The sequence below is a fragment of the Nerophis lumbriciformis genome, linkage group LG31 (assembly GCF_033978685.3).
Source record: "Nerophis lumbriciformis linkage group LG31, RoL_Nlum_v2.1, whole genome shotgun sequence".
Lineage (NCBI taxonomy): Eukaryota > Metazoa > Chordata > Actinopteri > Syngnathiformes > Syngnathidae > Nerophis > Nerophis lumbriciformis.
This window is the reverse complement of record NC_084578.2, coordinates 15,150,001-15,167,500: the sequence shown is the minus strand read 5'-3', so window position 1 is coordinate 15,167,500 and position 17,500 is coordinate 15,150,001. Positions and strand designations below refer to the sequence as shown.

The following is a 17,500-nucleotide window of genomic DNA, read 5'->3' as shown; positions in this document are numbered from 1 at the left end:
GTTCTGATCAAATGTTAGATCGGGTGGATTGCGGATGGTTGACGACTTTCTGATGCGGTTGCGGATGAAATAATTGCCTATCCGCGCATCTCTAATACATATATATATACATATATACATATATATATATATACATATATATATATATATATATATATATATATATATATATATATATATATATAAATAAATACATACATATATATATACATACATACACACACACATATGTATAATTATATATATATACACATTTATACATACACACACACACACTTTGAAAGTGTGCAGTTTTTTTTAATTAAAATGGGGATTTTCTGTCAAGGCTACAACTAATTTTTCATTTTAACATTGATTCTTTTGGGGTACTCTGCTTTACTGTACGAACGTTTAGTTTGGCGAACCACTAGAAGAACCTATTACGTTCGGAGATCAAGGTTCCATTGTATTTCAGTATTGCACAGGTGAAGATGATCTCAAGTGCAACCCTCAAATAACTATATTACAGCACCTCGACAGTCTATCTACTTTGAACTCACATGAGGCAGCAGATGAAGGAGCGCGTCTCCGCTGAGTGTGCCCACAGCCAGGGCTACAAGAAAGGTGAGAAGGAACTTGAAGCAGGACTGGTTGAGGATGGGCACGAGAACAACACCCAGCAGAGACAGCAGGCTTATGATGGTGATGGACACAAAGCCCCACACCCAGGTCCACACTGGAGACAGGGAGAGAATAAAAAATAATCTGAATCAGTATTTGTGTCTTTGGATGCCATCAAGAAAACTTTTTTGCTGGCTGAGGGAGTTCTTCCTTTTATTACTACAAAGTGGTAAAAAAGTATCTCTTCGAGGGTTTTCAATCCAAATGTCCTTGTGATGACACAAGGCCTAAAGCAGGAAACTTAAAGTGACACTTCAGCAAATTTCTACTTGCTGCGCTGTTGATGGAAGACATAAGGCAGAGCAGCGTGAGAAAGGTGCGCTATCATTTAAACTGTCAAAACAGCACAAGGCCAAAGCGAAAAAGTTTATGACGATTTGGTCACAGAGGACAAAATGCTTAATGTAGTATGAAATTCAATGTCACACCAGTGATGGTGCGTTTGCTTAACCGAAGCTGGATTCTTCACCAGTGACATTTGGCTATAGGCTTTTTATTGACTGAAACACACTAGGCATGTAATGCACACCTTACTGCCGGTAGACTGGAGAACAACAGAGAAAACCACCATGCTGTAAATAAGTGAAAAGGTTCAAATTAAACGGTCAGAAAATTGTTAATAATATTATAATATGGATGATACATGTTATGTATACTGTATTGATCTGAATATAAAACTTTGGAGATGGGATGGAGTCTCTTATAATCAGGGTTTTCAGGATTACACATGCAGGTGGCTGCTGGTGCATTTGTCTTATCTACACGACAATTCTATCTCTAGATGGTCGCCCCTTTACCATTTCTCATCGATGTGGAGGAACAATCACATTAATGAAATGGCACTTTTTATTTTTAAGTTGCTACGTTTTCCCCATGCTTTGAACCCTGCGGTTTATACAAAAGTGGGCTAATCTATGGATTTTTCTCTGCTAAGAGCTAAATTATGGAACAGATTAAGCAAAAACATCAATGTACTAAAATAATCCACTTTAAGGAATTGGTCAAACTCAAAGTGTTTACAAAGTACAAGGAAGAAGTATCCTGATCACCTAGAACCTTATTTGAAAAAAGAGAAATTCTTCTTCATCTCATAAAGAATGAATAAAAAAAAATCTATTACTTTTCTGTTTTGTTTGATCATCCATTTTACTGCCGTGTTACAGGCACTGTTTAGAAACAATTAAGGTATGTAAATAAACATTTACAAAAGTATTTCTGTGTAAATGTCTAATTTCACAACGTACTGGTATATATCTGCGTCTTACACCTGATTTCCACAGGATGCCTCACAGCTGCGGTGCGTAATTGGAACAGTACCGCTATTTGGCATCCGGTAATCCCCACCGCCGTTCTGTTGCAGCTCCGCCGTGCAACAAAATAGCGCTGACTTTTACGAGATCTCGCGAATCCATGCATTATCATGTGATAAAGTAAACACTTAAGTAAACACTGCGGAATGTCTCAAGTTTTGCCGTCCATCAATACTCACAGGCGGGCACGTCTGACAGCACTGACTTGACTCGTGTAAAAGACAATAGTTTTGATTTGGGTTGTGTTCTAACTATTGTGGGATCACATTCCTCAGCCTTCCCGGTAAGGTCTATTCAGGTGTACTGGAGAGGAGGCTACGCCGGATAGTCGAACCTCGGATACAGGAGGAACAGTATGGTTTTCGTCCTGGTCGTGGAACTGCGGACCAGCTCTATACTCTCGGCAGGGTCCTTGAGGGTGCATGGGAGTTTGCCCAACCAGTCTACATGTGCTTTGTGGACTTATAGAAGGCAATCGACCGTGTCCCCCGGGAAGTCCTGTGGGGAATGCTCAGAGAGTATGGGGTATCGGACTGTCTGATTGTGGCGGTCCGCTCCCTATATGATCGGTGTCAGAGCTTGGTCCGCATTGCCGGCAGTAAGTCGGACACGTTTCCAGTGAGGGTTGGACTCCGCCAAGGCTGCCCTTTGTCACCGATTATTTTCATAACTTTTATGGACAGAATTACTAGGCGCAGTCAGGGCGTTGAAGGGATCCAGTTTGGTGGCTGCAGGATTAAGTCTCTGCTTTTTTGCAGATGATGTGGTCCTGTTGGCTTCATCTGGCCAGGATCTTCAGCTCTCACTGGATCGGTTCGCAGCTGAGTGTGAAGCGACTGGGATGGGAATCAGCACCTCCAAGTCCGAGTCCACGGTTCTCGCCCGAAAAAGTGTATAGTGCCATCTCCGTGTTGGGGAGGAGATCTTGCCCCAAGTGGAGGAGTTCAAGTACCTCGGAGTCTTGTTCACAAGTGAAGGAAGAGTGGATCGTGAGATCGACAGGCAGATCGGTGCGACGTCTTCAGTAATGCGGACGCTGTATCGATCCGTTGTGGTGAAGAAGGAGCTGAGCCGGAAGGCAAAGCTCTCAATTTACCGGTCGATCTACGTTCCCATCCTCACCTATGGTCATCAGCTATGGCTTATGACCGAAAGGACAAGATCACGGGTACAGGCGGCCGAAATGAGTTTCCTCCGCCGGGTGGCGGGGCTCTCCCTTAGAGATAGGGTGAGAAGCTCTGTCATTCGGGAGGAGCTCAAAGTAAAGCCGCTGCTCCTCCACATCGAGAGGAGCCCGATGAGGTGGTTCGGGCATCTGGTCAGGATGCCACTAGGGAGATGTTTTTGGGCACGTCCAACCGGTAGGAGGCCACGGGGAAGACCCGAAAATGGGAAGACTATGTCTCCCGGCTGGCCTGGGAACGCCTCGGGATCCCCCGGGAGGAGCTGGACGAAGTGGCTGGGGAGAGGGAAGTCTGGGCTTCCCTGCTTAGGCTGCTGCCCCAGCGACCCGACCTCGGATTAGCGGATGAAGATGGATGGATAGATGCTTCTTTAATTTTGGACCTCCAGAATCAGCATTTGCGTCAACAAGGTGAAATTATGTATGAAAACCTTTGACAAGTTGACTTCATGCCTATCCCGGCCCATTAGGACGTTTCAAAAGTGTAAAATAAAATCCGCCTTGAAGACGGACTATTTTATTTAAAAAATAAATCTGATAATGTATTTTGTGTATGTGCATGACTTTCTGTCCAACACAAGCAGACTTAAGTTGATTTGATACTCCATGTTGCGGCGATCGGCAAAAATAGAAGCTATGTGTATATATAGCGCTTGGACCTGGAAGGCAGGCATTGGAAACTGACACACTGACTTAAAAAAAACCCAGAAATCAAGGGTTATAATTAGGTGCAGCTATACATGAAAACATATTAATTCCTTATAAAAGTTAGTAGGTGTGGCTTATATACCGAATTTATAGTCCAGAAAATACAAGCAAATAAAATATGACATTTTGTACATATAACTGTGGAGAAGCGATTGCACGTGTGCACACTTGTGTCAGTGTGGGACCAATAACCTAATCAATGTTGACCAATCATATCTTAATCACATGCGTATGCATGTTAGACTACCCAAGCACAAGTGTGAAACATCTAAGAACACAAATTACCGTATTTTCCGCACTATAAGGCGCACCTAAAAACCACAAATTTTCTCAAAAGCTGACAGTGCGCCTTATAACCCGGTGCGCTTTATATATGGATTAATATTACGATTCATTTTCATAAAGTTTCGATCTCGCAACTTCGGTAAACAGCCGCCATCTTTTTTCCCGGTAGAACAGGAAGCGCTTCTTCTTCTACGCAAGCAACCGCCAAGGTAAGCATCCGCCCCCATAGAACAGGAAGCGCTTCTTCTTCTACTGTAAGCTACCACCCGCCCCCGGAAGAAAAAGAAACGCGCGGATATTTCGTTTCATTTCCTTTGTGTGTTTACATCTGTAAAGACCAGACTACAAAATGCACGTACGGTGAATATTCGCACCACAGGGAATGAGAAGTCATCCTTCACTGTGGTTCTAGCTTGCCATGCTAATGGCCAGAAACTTCCTCCCATGGTGATATTCAAAAGGAAGACCTTGCCAAAAGAGACCTTTCCAGCCGGCGTCATCATAAAAGCTAACTCGAAGGGATGGATGGATGAAGAAAAGATGAGCGAGTGGTTAAGGGAAGTTTACGCGAAGAGGCCGGGTGGCTTTTTTCACACAGCTCCGTCCATGTTGATATACGACTCTATGCGCGCCCACATCACAGATGGTGTCAAAAAACAAGTGAAGCACACAAATACAACACTCGCCGTCATTCCGGGTGGATTAACCAAAGAACTCCAACCGCTGGATATTGGTGTCAACAGGGCATTCAAATCACGACTGCGAACGGCGTGGGAACAATGGATGCCCGAAGGCGAACACACCTTCACTAAAACAGGCAGACAGCGCCGGACGACATACGCCAACATTTGCCAGTGGATCGTAAATGCCTGGGCAGATATTTCGGTCACAACTGTGGTCCGAGCTTTCCGGAAGGCAGGATTCACAGAACTACTGGACAACAACAGCGACACTGACTCCGATGACTTCGACGAGACGGAACCGGCCATTTTGGATCCCACGCTTGCGCAACTTTTCAATTCGGACACCGAAGACGAAGAATTCGAAGGATTTACGAATGAAGAATAACTTCAGAAGGTGAGCGCTATGTTTATTTTGTGTGTTGTGACATTAACGTTCGAGCAACATTATGTTGCTATTGCTCTACACCATTTTGAATTTTACTATGTTTGTGATTGCACATTTGCGTACATTTTGGGACAGAGTTGTTAGAACGCTGGTTTTCAATATATTATTAAAGTTTGACTGAACTATCTGACTGTTTTTTTGACATTCCCTTTAGCGCAGCGTAGGCGCGGCTTATAATCCGGGGCGGCTTATTGGTGGACAAAGTTATGAAATATGCAATTCATTGAAGGTGCGGCTAATAATCCGGTGCGCCTTATAGTGCGGAAAATACGGTAAATACAAGACACTAAAAGAGCACAGAGCTGACGCAACCAGCAACCACTTCATCATGTTTTCACCTTATTTTCAAAGACTTTTTGAACCTGCACTGCAAACACATAATTTTCCCAATAATAATAATATATAATAATAAAGTCTATCCTCTCTTAAGCAACCAGAAGAGTTATGATGCTAATTTGAAGATAACGATCAGTGAATCATCAAACGACCGTCAAGCATAGATTGACTGACTGATACAATATAATAATTCAAACAAACTCGCATTGCACTAATATTGAAAACATGATTCAAAACTATTTTGGCTGAAAAACATTTTTACTTGTATGTTGATTGTTTTGTGGTTGACTTGATGTAAATGTATTTCAAATCTTCATTGACAGTTACAATGTTGTTTCCATTAGGATAAGTTGGCAATGTGGGGGGAAAACATTATGTCCTGTTCTTTTACCAGTGAAATGCTCCCTTTCTTCTATGGCATTTTATTGGCCTCTATTGTTTACAAGCTCGCTTCTGTCAAGCTCAAACAATGCCCTTCGCTAAAGCTGTATCTCCTCAAGGGACTTATTGAGCAGCCACAATCACACCAACTGGAAGGCTGAAAAAATTATTTTGCAAGAGCAATGGTTCTCAAACTTTGTTCAACAAGTACCACCTCAGAAAACACCTGGCTCTTCACGTACCACCTTAATGACCAACATTAAAATACAGTAGCATAGTAGGCCTAATCATTCATTAAAACAAGGCAGAAATTGTATTTAACAAGTGTATTTAACATTTGTGGCCACTGTAAGATTACACACAGTTTGAACAGTAACACTGTGTTGTAATATATGAAAATAAAACACTACTTCAATTGATTCTTTGGCATACCACTAGATAAAGCCTATGTACCACAGTTTGAGAATCACTGTGCTCGTGGAACTACTTAATTTTTTCAAGTCCAGTAGCCTTGCATTCTAAGGTCATGTCTACACTAAGTCGTTTAACCCCTTAAAGGGGAACATTTTCACCAGACCTATGTAAGCGTCAATATATACCTTGATGTTGCAGAAAAAAGACCATATATTTTTTTAACCGATTTCCGAACTCTAAATGGGTGAATTTTGGCGAATTAAACGCCTTTCTAATATTCGCTCTCGGAGCGATGACGTCACAACGTGATGTCACATCCGGAAGCAATCCGCCATTTTTTCAAACACCGAGTCAAATCAGCTCTGTTATTTTCCGTTTTTTCGACTGTTTTCCGTACCTTGGAGACATCATGCCTCGTCGGTGTGTTGTCGGAGGGTGTAACAACACGAACAGGTGCACCAGTGGCCCAAAGATGCGAAAGTGGCAAGAAATTGGACGTTTGTTCCGCACACTTTACCGACGAAAGCTATGCTACGACAGAGATGGCAAGAATGTGTGGATATCCTGCGACACTCAAAGCAGATGCATTTCCAACGATAAAGTCAAAGAAATCTGCCGCCAGACCCCCATTGAATCTGCCGGAGTGTGTGAGCAATTCAGGGACAAAGGGCCTCGGTAGCACGGCAAGCAATGGCGGCAGTTTGTTCCCGCAGACGAGCGAGCTAAACCCGCTGGATGTCTTGGCTCCGTCCCTTATGCCACCGAAGATGATCAAGAGAAGAATATCGACCCAAACTTCCCTGGCCTACTGACATCAACTCCAAAACTGGACAGATCAGCTTTCAGGAAAAGAGCGCGGATGAGGGTATGTCTACAGAATATATTAATTGATGAAAATTGGGCTGTCTGCACTCTCAAAGTGCATGTTGTTGCCAAATGTATTTCATATGCTGTAAACCTAGTTCATAGTTGTTAGTTTCCTTTAGTGCCAAACAAACACATACCAATCTTTGGTTAGAAGGCGATCGCCGAATTCGTCCTCGCTTTCTCCCGTGTCGCTGGCTGTCGTGTCGTTTTCGTCGTTTTCGCTTGCATACGGTTCAAATCGATATGGCTCAATAGCTTCAGTTTTTTCTTCAATTTCGTTTTCGCTACCTGCCTCCACACTACAACCATCCGTTTCAATACATTCGTAATCTGTTGAATCGCTTAAGCCGCTGAAATCCGAGTCTGAATCCGAGCTAATGTCGCTATAGCTTGCTGTTCTTTCCGCCATGTTTGTTTGTGTTGGCTTCACTATGTGACGTCACAGGAAAATGGACGGATGGTTAAAATCAGGCACTTTGAAGCTTTTTTTAGGGATATTGCGTGATGGGTAAAATTTTGAAAAAAACTTCGAAAAATAAAATAAGCCACTGGGAACTGATTTTTTAATGGTTTTAACCATTCTGAAATTGTGATAATGTTCCCTTTTAAACGAATAATTATTTAGCCTCAGCCTCGTTTCATCCGCACTAAACCATCGTTTAAGGTCCCTCTCCTCGGACAAATTTTTACACTGTTAAGTCAGCCATGTAATTCTTGAATCTCCGGCACTTAGCTTTGTATGGACTCATTGATCGTTTACAAACTGAGTTCGGAGAAGAAGTGACGCCAGAAAGACCACGCCCACACAGGAAGTGGCATCAGAAAGAACGCGCTAGAGCCAGTTTCATAATAAAGCGGTTTTGTAACTCAGAGGTAACCACTGCGAAAATGAAGGTGAGTCATCCAGACATGCCGTGTTTCTTTTTCTTCTACATGTACAGACGCTTGTGGAAATCACACATGAATACCTTAAGAGAAAGTGATTGCAGCTTTTTCGGATACAACACTTCTCAGACGGTAAGAGAACTTTCCAATGTCCGGCCGGGTCATCTGTGTTTCTACTTGTGTGCAGCCCTTTGAGACACTTGTGATTTAGGGCTATATAAATAAACATTGATTGATTGATTGATTGACTTAGCGAAAAATGTTGTCCCTTTGTCGAAGGAGAGACAACGAGAATGCGCGCTCCCGTAGATGTGATAAAAAAGGTAGCGTTTGCTTTGTATTACCTGGCTGTCGAGGAAAACGGCGAATGCATTTGGACTGGCAAAGCAGACCGTATCAGTTATTGTCCGCCATGTATGTCGCGGACTCGACGTCTAGGTCCAGAGTATATAAAGTCACCAAAAACTAATGGACAATGAAGGTGAAGGCAAAAGAGTGAGGAGTGTCCTGACCAGATATCTAGATCCCTAGTTTGACTGATGTAAAATGTTATTTATCACATTGTTTACGTGTCTGATAAAGATTTCATTAATTTATGATGTCTCAGGTGTGATTCACTACAATAGGGCCCCACAGCACACTGGATTCCAGTTAATTGAAATACCACAACACTGGATATTGTTCAGATACGTTACATTTAAGAACTTGCACACAAAGCAACACTGGAGATGACTATGACGTGTGCATTTTCCACGCATGCGTACTAGGTTGCGTTGTGCCGGCGGACAAAGAGGCGCGGGGGTCTTAAACGGTGGCGTTGTTGTGTGTAGACAAGTATAAGGTTAGGTGTGATTTACACTAGATAACCTTTTCCAGCTTAGTGTAAACGGGGCCTAAGGGTGTACATACACTGGTGCTGTACACCATGCTTGGACACACTCCCCACTTCCAGTGTGTCATGTTTGGCCAATGTGAATGCTTTGACGCACACTCGAGTTCAAGTTCTGATACTACATTATCAAAACTAAAATCCCAAATTCATGTGTAAAAACGAAATTGTAGCATTCAAATAATTTGATAGCTATTCCACAATAAAAATTATTGGCTCAAACAACTCAAAATAATCCACAAAGCCAGGGAATTGTGTGGAACTGATGGTGAGAAAACTAAACTTGTGTGAGCGTAGGCCAGCGGGAACCAGGAGATGAAGATGGAATCGCAACTAAGTCGAGCACAGTACGAATGACCTCGTGTTAGTACACCCTACGATAAATCTTGAGTAAACACCTAGCCAGAGGTGGAGAAATATAATAACTGTAAAAAGCACACAGGCAGCCACACCGCCTCTCCACATCTAATGGACCCCAGGTGGGAAAGTTTGGGAGCAGATGATGTGGAACGTGTCTTATGCCTGACAGAGTAGTCTTTGGAGAGGCTGAATCAAGCTGTCACTGTCCCATTAACCAGCTGTAGGATTAAGAAATGTTTCCCCTGGCAGATGTCCCCACTCACATAACAGGCATAAGGCCCTCATGGCAGGAAGTACTGAAGCAGAAGTGGCCATAACGTTTGTGGATTGATCACATAGCCACTTGCGATAACAGTTCATAGGGCGGGAGACTGAATGCGCGTCTCGACAGGTCAACATAGCCCAGACACAGAGACAAAAAGACAAAGGTGAGCGTTTGGTTATTGGCAATGTAAAGCACACTGCAACATGGCAAGCAAGTTATGATCAATCAGTTCATTGATCTTGATGTATGACATTGTTTTCACAGAATATTTCATTAAAAAATTCACACGGAAAAGCACAACGCGAATCAATGCACTTCTGTATCTACAAGTTATTAGAAATTTCTGAAGTCAAACATGACAGACTTCAGCCTTGGTGCAGCTCCCCTACGCTCCCGACCAAGGAAGACACATGAAGGATTAACATACATGGGTTAAATGAATCTATGGCTCGGAGCTGATGTAAGCATGTGTAATAACCTGCATCCAACAACACTGCAGCTCTGCCTAACTTTTGGCCATGACATGATAGTCATCAACGTTTTATGTAGTCGCTTGCTAAGATGGTGGTGGATCTTTACCAAGAAAGATGACTGGTCATAGAGAGTGGACGGTTTTAATTTTTCCGATTAGCTGGATTGTTATGTTGATTGTACAAAATCTGAACCGTTCACTGAAATACATTCAGAAATAGGCAACTAACATAAAACAATACTTGGGATTTCACACTTGATGCTTGGGCAAGCACCCCAGAGACGCAAATGTTTATACACGCAATAAAAAGTCATTTTAAAAAGTTACGTACGCTTTAAAATGTGTGCTTGTCTGCACTGTACATCTCACTTTTGACACTGGGTAGTGATGCTCCAACAAGGTTTGACGTTTGACTTGATAATTATAGCATTACAAAATTGCTTGATCTGCATTCTAAACAATAATGATGACAACACACGTCTTGGTATTTAAAGGGGCTTTTGTATGACTAAATTGTGAAAAACTACTGTAAACCTTTCTACACCTAAAATACTAGCAGAACCTCAAACTTATAACAGACCGATAAATAAAAAAAACATTGAATTACAGTAGCAAATAATGTGAATCGCAAACGTCTGCTCTGTAGTATCACTCTTAAGACATACAAATAATCTTTTAAGTATAAAACTCCTATAGAGAGATAAAATATTATAGGCTTCGACCAGTTTGCTCTTGTTTTGTGTAAAGATGAACTGCTGCTTAGCATGTCTTTCTGATCCTCAATAAAAACATTTTCTCATGATCGACCACTTACGAATTATGAAAATCTTTCAACTATTTGCTTGTCATCTACTGCTGAAAGCTGAGATATAGGTGTGTTTTTTTAACATGGTTCCAACAGTCAGAAAAAACATGGGACTCCAATCAATTGTGCTGAACAAGCATTTATCTTCACCTGGCACTACTGCAGCATACAGTTCAATAACTTTTAAAAGTGACAGGTGCCCATTCTACCGTATTTTCCGGACTATAAGCCGCGACTTTTTGAGCCTTGAAAGCTGCGGTTTACACAAAGGTGCAGCTAATCTATGGATTTTTCTTTGCGAATAGCCATAACGTTTTGTATACAGCAAACTTACATAGTAGAAACACCAACAGACTAAAGAGATGTGTCATTGTTAGTAGTATGGCGCCATCTTTGGGACGAGTCCGCTCACTGCAGGTTGAAAGTCTACAGTATTTATTTCTGTTTCGTGCCTTGACCCGAAAGCGTAGGTGCCGTTCAGTCTACTTTCTACTTATATGGTTTCTTCATTCATCATTTAAAGGCCTACTGAAACCCACTACTACCGACCACGCAGTCTGATGGTTTATACATCAATGATGAAATCTTAACATTGCAACACATGCCAATACAGCCGGGTTAGTTTACTAAAGTGCAATTTTAAATTTTGCGCGACATATCTTGCTGAAAACGTTTCGGTATGATGACGTCAGCGCGTGACGTCGCGGATTGTAGAGGACATTTTGAGACAGCATGGCAGCCAGCTATTAAGTCGCCTGTTTCATCGCAAAATTCCACAGTATTCTGGACATCTGTGTTGGTGAATCTTTTGCAATTTGTTCAATGAACAATGGAGACAGCAAAGAAGAAAGCTGCAGGAGGGAAGCGGTGTATTGCGGCCGACTTCAGCAAGAACAAACACGACCGGTGTTTCATTGTTTACATTCTCGAAAGATGACAGTCAATCTTTACCATTGGCCTGTGGAGAACTGAGACAACAGAGACACTTACCAGGAGGACTTTGAGTTGGATACGCAGACACGGTACCATGAGTACGCTTCCAAACATTTGATCGCTTGCCCGTACGTGCGTGCCGCCATGTGCATGTCACGTACGTAACTTTGGGGACTTTGGGGAAATATATGTGCTGTATGAACTTTGGGGAGGTGAACGGTACTTTGGGCTGTGGGATTGAGTGTGTTGTGCAGGTGTTTGAGTTGTAATGGCGGGTTTTATGGACGGGAGGGGGGAGGTGTTTGTTATGCGGTATTAATTTGTGGCATATTAAATATAAGCCTGGTTGTGTTGTGGTTAATAGAGTATATATACGTCTCGTGTTTATTTACTGTTTTAGTCATTTCCAGCTGAATATCAGGTCCCACCCGCCTCTCACAGCATCTTCCCCATCAGAATCGCTCCCACTGCCCTCTAGTCCTTCACTCTCACTTTCCTCATCCACAAATCTTTCATCTTCGCTCAAATTAATGGGGAAATCGTCGCTTTCTCGGTCCGAATCGCTCTCGCTGCTGGTGGCCATGATTGTAAACAATGTGCAGATGTGAGGAGCTCCACAACCTGTGACATCACGCGCATATCGTCTGCTACTTCCGGGAGAGGCAAGGCTTTTTTATCAGCGACCAAAAGTTGCGAACTTTATCGTCGATGTTCTCTACTAAATCCTTTCAGCAAAAATATGGCAATATCTCGAAATGATCAAATATGACACATAGAATGGACCTGCTATCCCCGTTTAGATAAGAAAATCGCATTTCAATAGGCCTTTCAGGCAACACTTTTTGAGTTCGACAATATATCTAAAACAATTCATACTTACTAAACCGTCACATGTTTGATACTAGTTTTCATGCATATTTGTACGGGCTATCGTAATGTGATTTAGCTGGTGTCATTAGCGTTAGCGAATATGCTAACACATTTACAAGTGTGTGTTAGTATTATTAACTTACAATGGCATTCTTTTTGTATTGTCACCATGGAGTTGAGTTTGTTCTGATTGGAAAGCTAACTTCTGCAGCTAGTGGGTCCACATATTGACTTCTCTGTTTTGTTTGATCAGCCCTTTTACTGCCGTGTTACAGGCACCGTTTGGAAACTACAAACCCCGTTTCCATATGAGTTGGGAAATTGTGTTATATGTAAATATAAACGGAATACAATGATTTGCAAATCCTTTTCAACCCATATTCAATTGAATGCACTACAAAGACAAGATATTTGATGTTCAAACTCATAAACTTTTTTTTTTTTTTTGCAAATAATAATTAACTTAGAATTTCATGGCTGCAACACGTGCCAAAGTAGTTGGGAAAGGGCGTGTTCACCACTGTGTTACATCACCTGTTCTTTTAACAACACTCAATAAACATTTGGGAACTGAGGAAACTAATTGTTGAAGCTTTGAAAGTGGAATTCTTTCCCATTCTTATTTTATGTAGAGCTTCAGTCGTTCAACAGTCCGGGGTCTCCGCTGTCAACTTTTACGCTTCATAATGCGCCACACATATTCGATGGGAGACAGGTCTGGACTGCAGGCGGGCCAGGAAAGTACCCGCACTCTTTTTTTACGAAGCCACGCTGTTGTAACACGTGCTGAATGTGGCTTGGCATTATCTTGCTGAAATAAGCAGAGGTGTACATGAAAAAGACGACACTTAGATGGCAGCATATGTTGTTCCAAAACGTGTATGTACCTTTCAGCATTAATGGTGCTTTCACAGATGTGTAAGTTACCCATGCCTTGGCAACTAATGCACCCCCATACCATCACAGATGCTGGCTTTTGAACTTTGTGTCGATAACAGTCTGGATGGTTCGCTTCCCCTTTAGTCCAGACGACACAATGTAGAATATTTCCAAAAACAATTTGAAATGTGGACTCGTCAGACTACAGAACACTTTTCCACTTTGCATGAGTCCATCTTAGATGATCTCGGGCCCAGAGAAGCCGGCGGCGTTTCTGGATGTTGTTGATAAATGGCTTTCGCTTTGCATATTAGAGCTTTAACTTGCATTTACAGATGTAGCGACAAACTATATTTAGTGACAGTGGTTTCCTGAAGTGTTCCTGAGCCCATGTGGTGATATCCTTTAGAGATTGATGTCGGTTTTTGATACAGTGCCGTCTGAAGGATCGAAGGTCACGGTCATTCAATGTTGGTTTCCGGCCATGCCGCTTACGTGGAGTGATTTCTCCAGATTCTCTGAACCTTTTGATGATATTATGGACCGTAGATGTTGAAATCCCTAAATTTCTTGCAATTACCCGTTGAGAAACGTTGTTCTTAAACTGTTTGGCTATTTGCTGACGCAGTTGTGGACAAAGGGGTGTACCTCGCCCCATCCTTTCCAGTGAAAGACTGAGCATTTTTTGGGAAGCTGTTTTTATACCCAATCATGGCACCCACCTGTTCCCAATTAGCCTGCACACCTGTGGGATGTTCCAAATAAGTGTTTGATGAGCATTCCTCAACTTTATCAGTATTTATTGCCACCTTTCCCAACTTCTTTGGCACGTGTTGCTGGCATCAAATTCTAAAGTTAATGATTATTTGCAAAAAAAAAAAAAAAGTTTATCAGTTTGAACATCAAATATGTTGTCTTTGTAGCATATTCAACTGAATATGGGTTGAAAATGATTTGCAAATCATTGTATTCCGTTTATATTTACATCTAACACAATTTCCCAACTCATATGGAAACGGGGTTTATATTAAGGTCTGTAAATAAACATTTACAAAATATCTCATTTCACAACGTATATGTCTGTGGCTTCAAGTCCGGTGCGGCTAATATATGTCTACCGGTGCACTCTACAGTCCGGAAAATACAGTAAATCAAAACAATTAAATTTTTTAGCTGGCCATATTTTAAAGTAGACATACCGTATTTTCCGCACTATAAGGCGCACCTAAAAACCACACATTTTCTCAAAAGCTGACAGTGCGCCTTATAACCCGGTGCGCTTTATATATGGATAAATATTAAGATTCATTTTCATAAAGTTTCGGTCTCGCAACTTCGGTAAACAGCCGCCATCTTTTTTCCCGGTAGAACAGGAAGCGCTTCTTCTTCTACGCAAGCAACCGCCAAGGTAAGCACCCGCCCCCATAGAACAGGAAGCGCTTCTTCTTCTACTGTAAGCAACCACCCGCCCGCGTAGAAGAAGAAAAAGCGCGCGGATATCACCGTACGTTTCATTTCCTTTGTGTGTTTACATCTGTAAAGACCACAAAATGGCTCCTACTAAGCGACCGGGATCCGGTTCATGAAAAGACGCAATCTCTCCATCCGCACACGGATTACTATTTCACAGCAACTGATATTCCTGTGAACCGCACTGTGGATACAACGGGAGCACGTACGGTGAATATTCGCACCACAGGGAATGAGAAGTCATCCTTCACTGTGGTTCTAGCTTGCCATGCTAATGGCCAGAAACTTCCACCCATGGTGATATTCAAAAGGAAGACCTTGCCAAAAGAGACCTTTCCAGCCGGCGTCATCATAAAAGCTAACTCGAAGAGATGGATGAAGAAAAGATGAGCGAGTGGTTAAGGTAAGTTTAAGTTTACGCGAAGAGGCCGGGTGGCTTTTTTCACGCAGCTCTGTCCATGTTGATATACGTATGTTTGTGATTGCACATTTGCGTACATTTTGGGAGTGAACAGAGTTGTTAGAACGCTGGTTTTTAATATATTATTAAAGTTTGACTGACCTATCTGACTGTTTTTTTGACATTCCTTTAGCGCAGTTAGATGCGGCTTACAACATGGGGCGGCTTATTGGTGGACAAAGTTTTGAAATATGCCGTTCATTGAAGGCGCGGCTTATAACCCAGGGCGCCTTATGGTGCGGAAAATACGGTACAATAAATACTGAAAACATCTGCAGTGTATAAATTACTTATAATATGAATTGTTGGTTCCCCAATGGACTGGACTATTACATGATCTATTCATGTAACAACTCAATTACTGTACCCAGTTGTCATTCATTACGGCCCCTTCGGAAGGTTTATTCTTTTTCCCAGTTCAGGTCTTTTAAGTTTTTTCATTGCCCGGATGTGACTTCAATTGCTCTTTGAGGCAATTGTGATTAACTCAGTATTTTAATGCATTTGCATAATCACTATGGCGCTAACAGAGGGATTAACAACCATTAAGGATTTTATTTTTTTTAAATGTAACCTTAATTGCCAAAGTTTTGCTTTTTGTCAGAGTAATATGATCATTTGATAGCAGCAGACTACATCAATACTTTAAGTCAGCCTCACTGTCAGAAAAGTAAAACTGGACGCTTGTCGATAAATAAATAAAAAATCCGTAACAACCCTCACTTTCTCATTTTAGTGTTACCACAATTTTATTCGGCCTTAGAAAAGCGAAAAAGCTACATTTGACTGCGGTCTTATTTGCTGCAAGAGGTAAAACTAACACTGAAAGGTAAATGAATATAAATATCAGCCTGACAGTACAGCAAGTCTAAACTCAATGCAGATCATCTACATTTCTATCTCCGTACAAATGTGCATCTTTCATGTACACTATGTGTAAATGAGAATTTTTGCAGCTAGGTGTGATGGGGTGGTGTTTGACGATGGCAAAGGAAAAGAGGAAACCCAGTGGTCTGTTTCCTCTCTCCAATTATGACTTTCCTGTGAGCCATAGCTCAGAAAGATGGCGCTGGGTGTCACTTATGTGCTCCTAATTGGTACAGCACAAAACAGGGTACTTTGGGACCAGAGAGAAAACAACTGCAAATGTTCTGAGCTCCCCCACAGATTCCGGCAGGAGGTAAATGGAAGGTACCTCCACAGCATGTGGTAATGCCTATGGATAAATCTTGGCACGCCAGAGTCTACCACCTCTAGTTTTCCACTAATGAGGAACTATTTATGCCCTTATGACTTGTTCATGCCGTCTTCCATGTTACCATTTCCATTTTATGACTGCTTTTGGTGGTGGCACAGTGCTTTCTTGGTTACATTTGATACAGGTAATATACACAAAGAAGAGAAAATGAGTTTTAATCATAAAAAGGTAGGTGCACTGCGATGTCTGTGTTCCTTCAAACTCACATTATTAATATATATACTGGTGTATATTGTGACTGAAATATTTTACATCAATAAAACAGATTCTGATCATTTAGAATTTGACAACAGCAAATAGCCAATCTCCACTTTTTTTTTTATTTGCCCATCATTCACAATCCCTATGTAAGACAAGAACACGTTTTCTTTTTTTATGCATTCTAAATCATAAAAAAAAAACGCCAGCAAAACAAAAATCAGCTAACAGTGGAGTCAATGAGAGGTACTCTATTACGCCCATAAAGCCCTCTAAATAACCATCCAAAAACCTTCAAACAATACCCCATTTACATATCGTCCCCTCAATATTAACTAAGTATTAAAAATATTGTGATTATAAGCTATAATAACATGTTCACCTTGGAGACCTGCTGCGGATACGAGTACGGCCTGGAGCAAGATTTACACCTTCTTCACCAAAATATATATATATATATATATATATATATATATATATATAT

At 41.6% G+C, this 17,500-nt stretch overlaps 1 protein-coding gene across 1 annotated transcript in view; it reads right to left on the bottom strand.

The window, feature by feature from the left end:
• The window catches only part of slc39a10 (solute carrier family 39 member 10), a 66,936-nt gene that overhangs the window by 19,153 nt on the left and 30,283 nt on the right, over positions 1-17,500 (bottom strand). Inside the window, exon 6 of the mRNA XM_061926537.2 lies at positions 540-715. Within this exon, the coding sequence (XP_061782521.1) occupies positions 540-715 (176 nt within the window). The remainder of the gene's footprint in view (positions 1-539; positions 716-17,500) is intronic.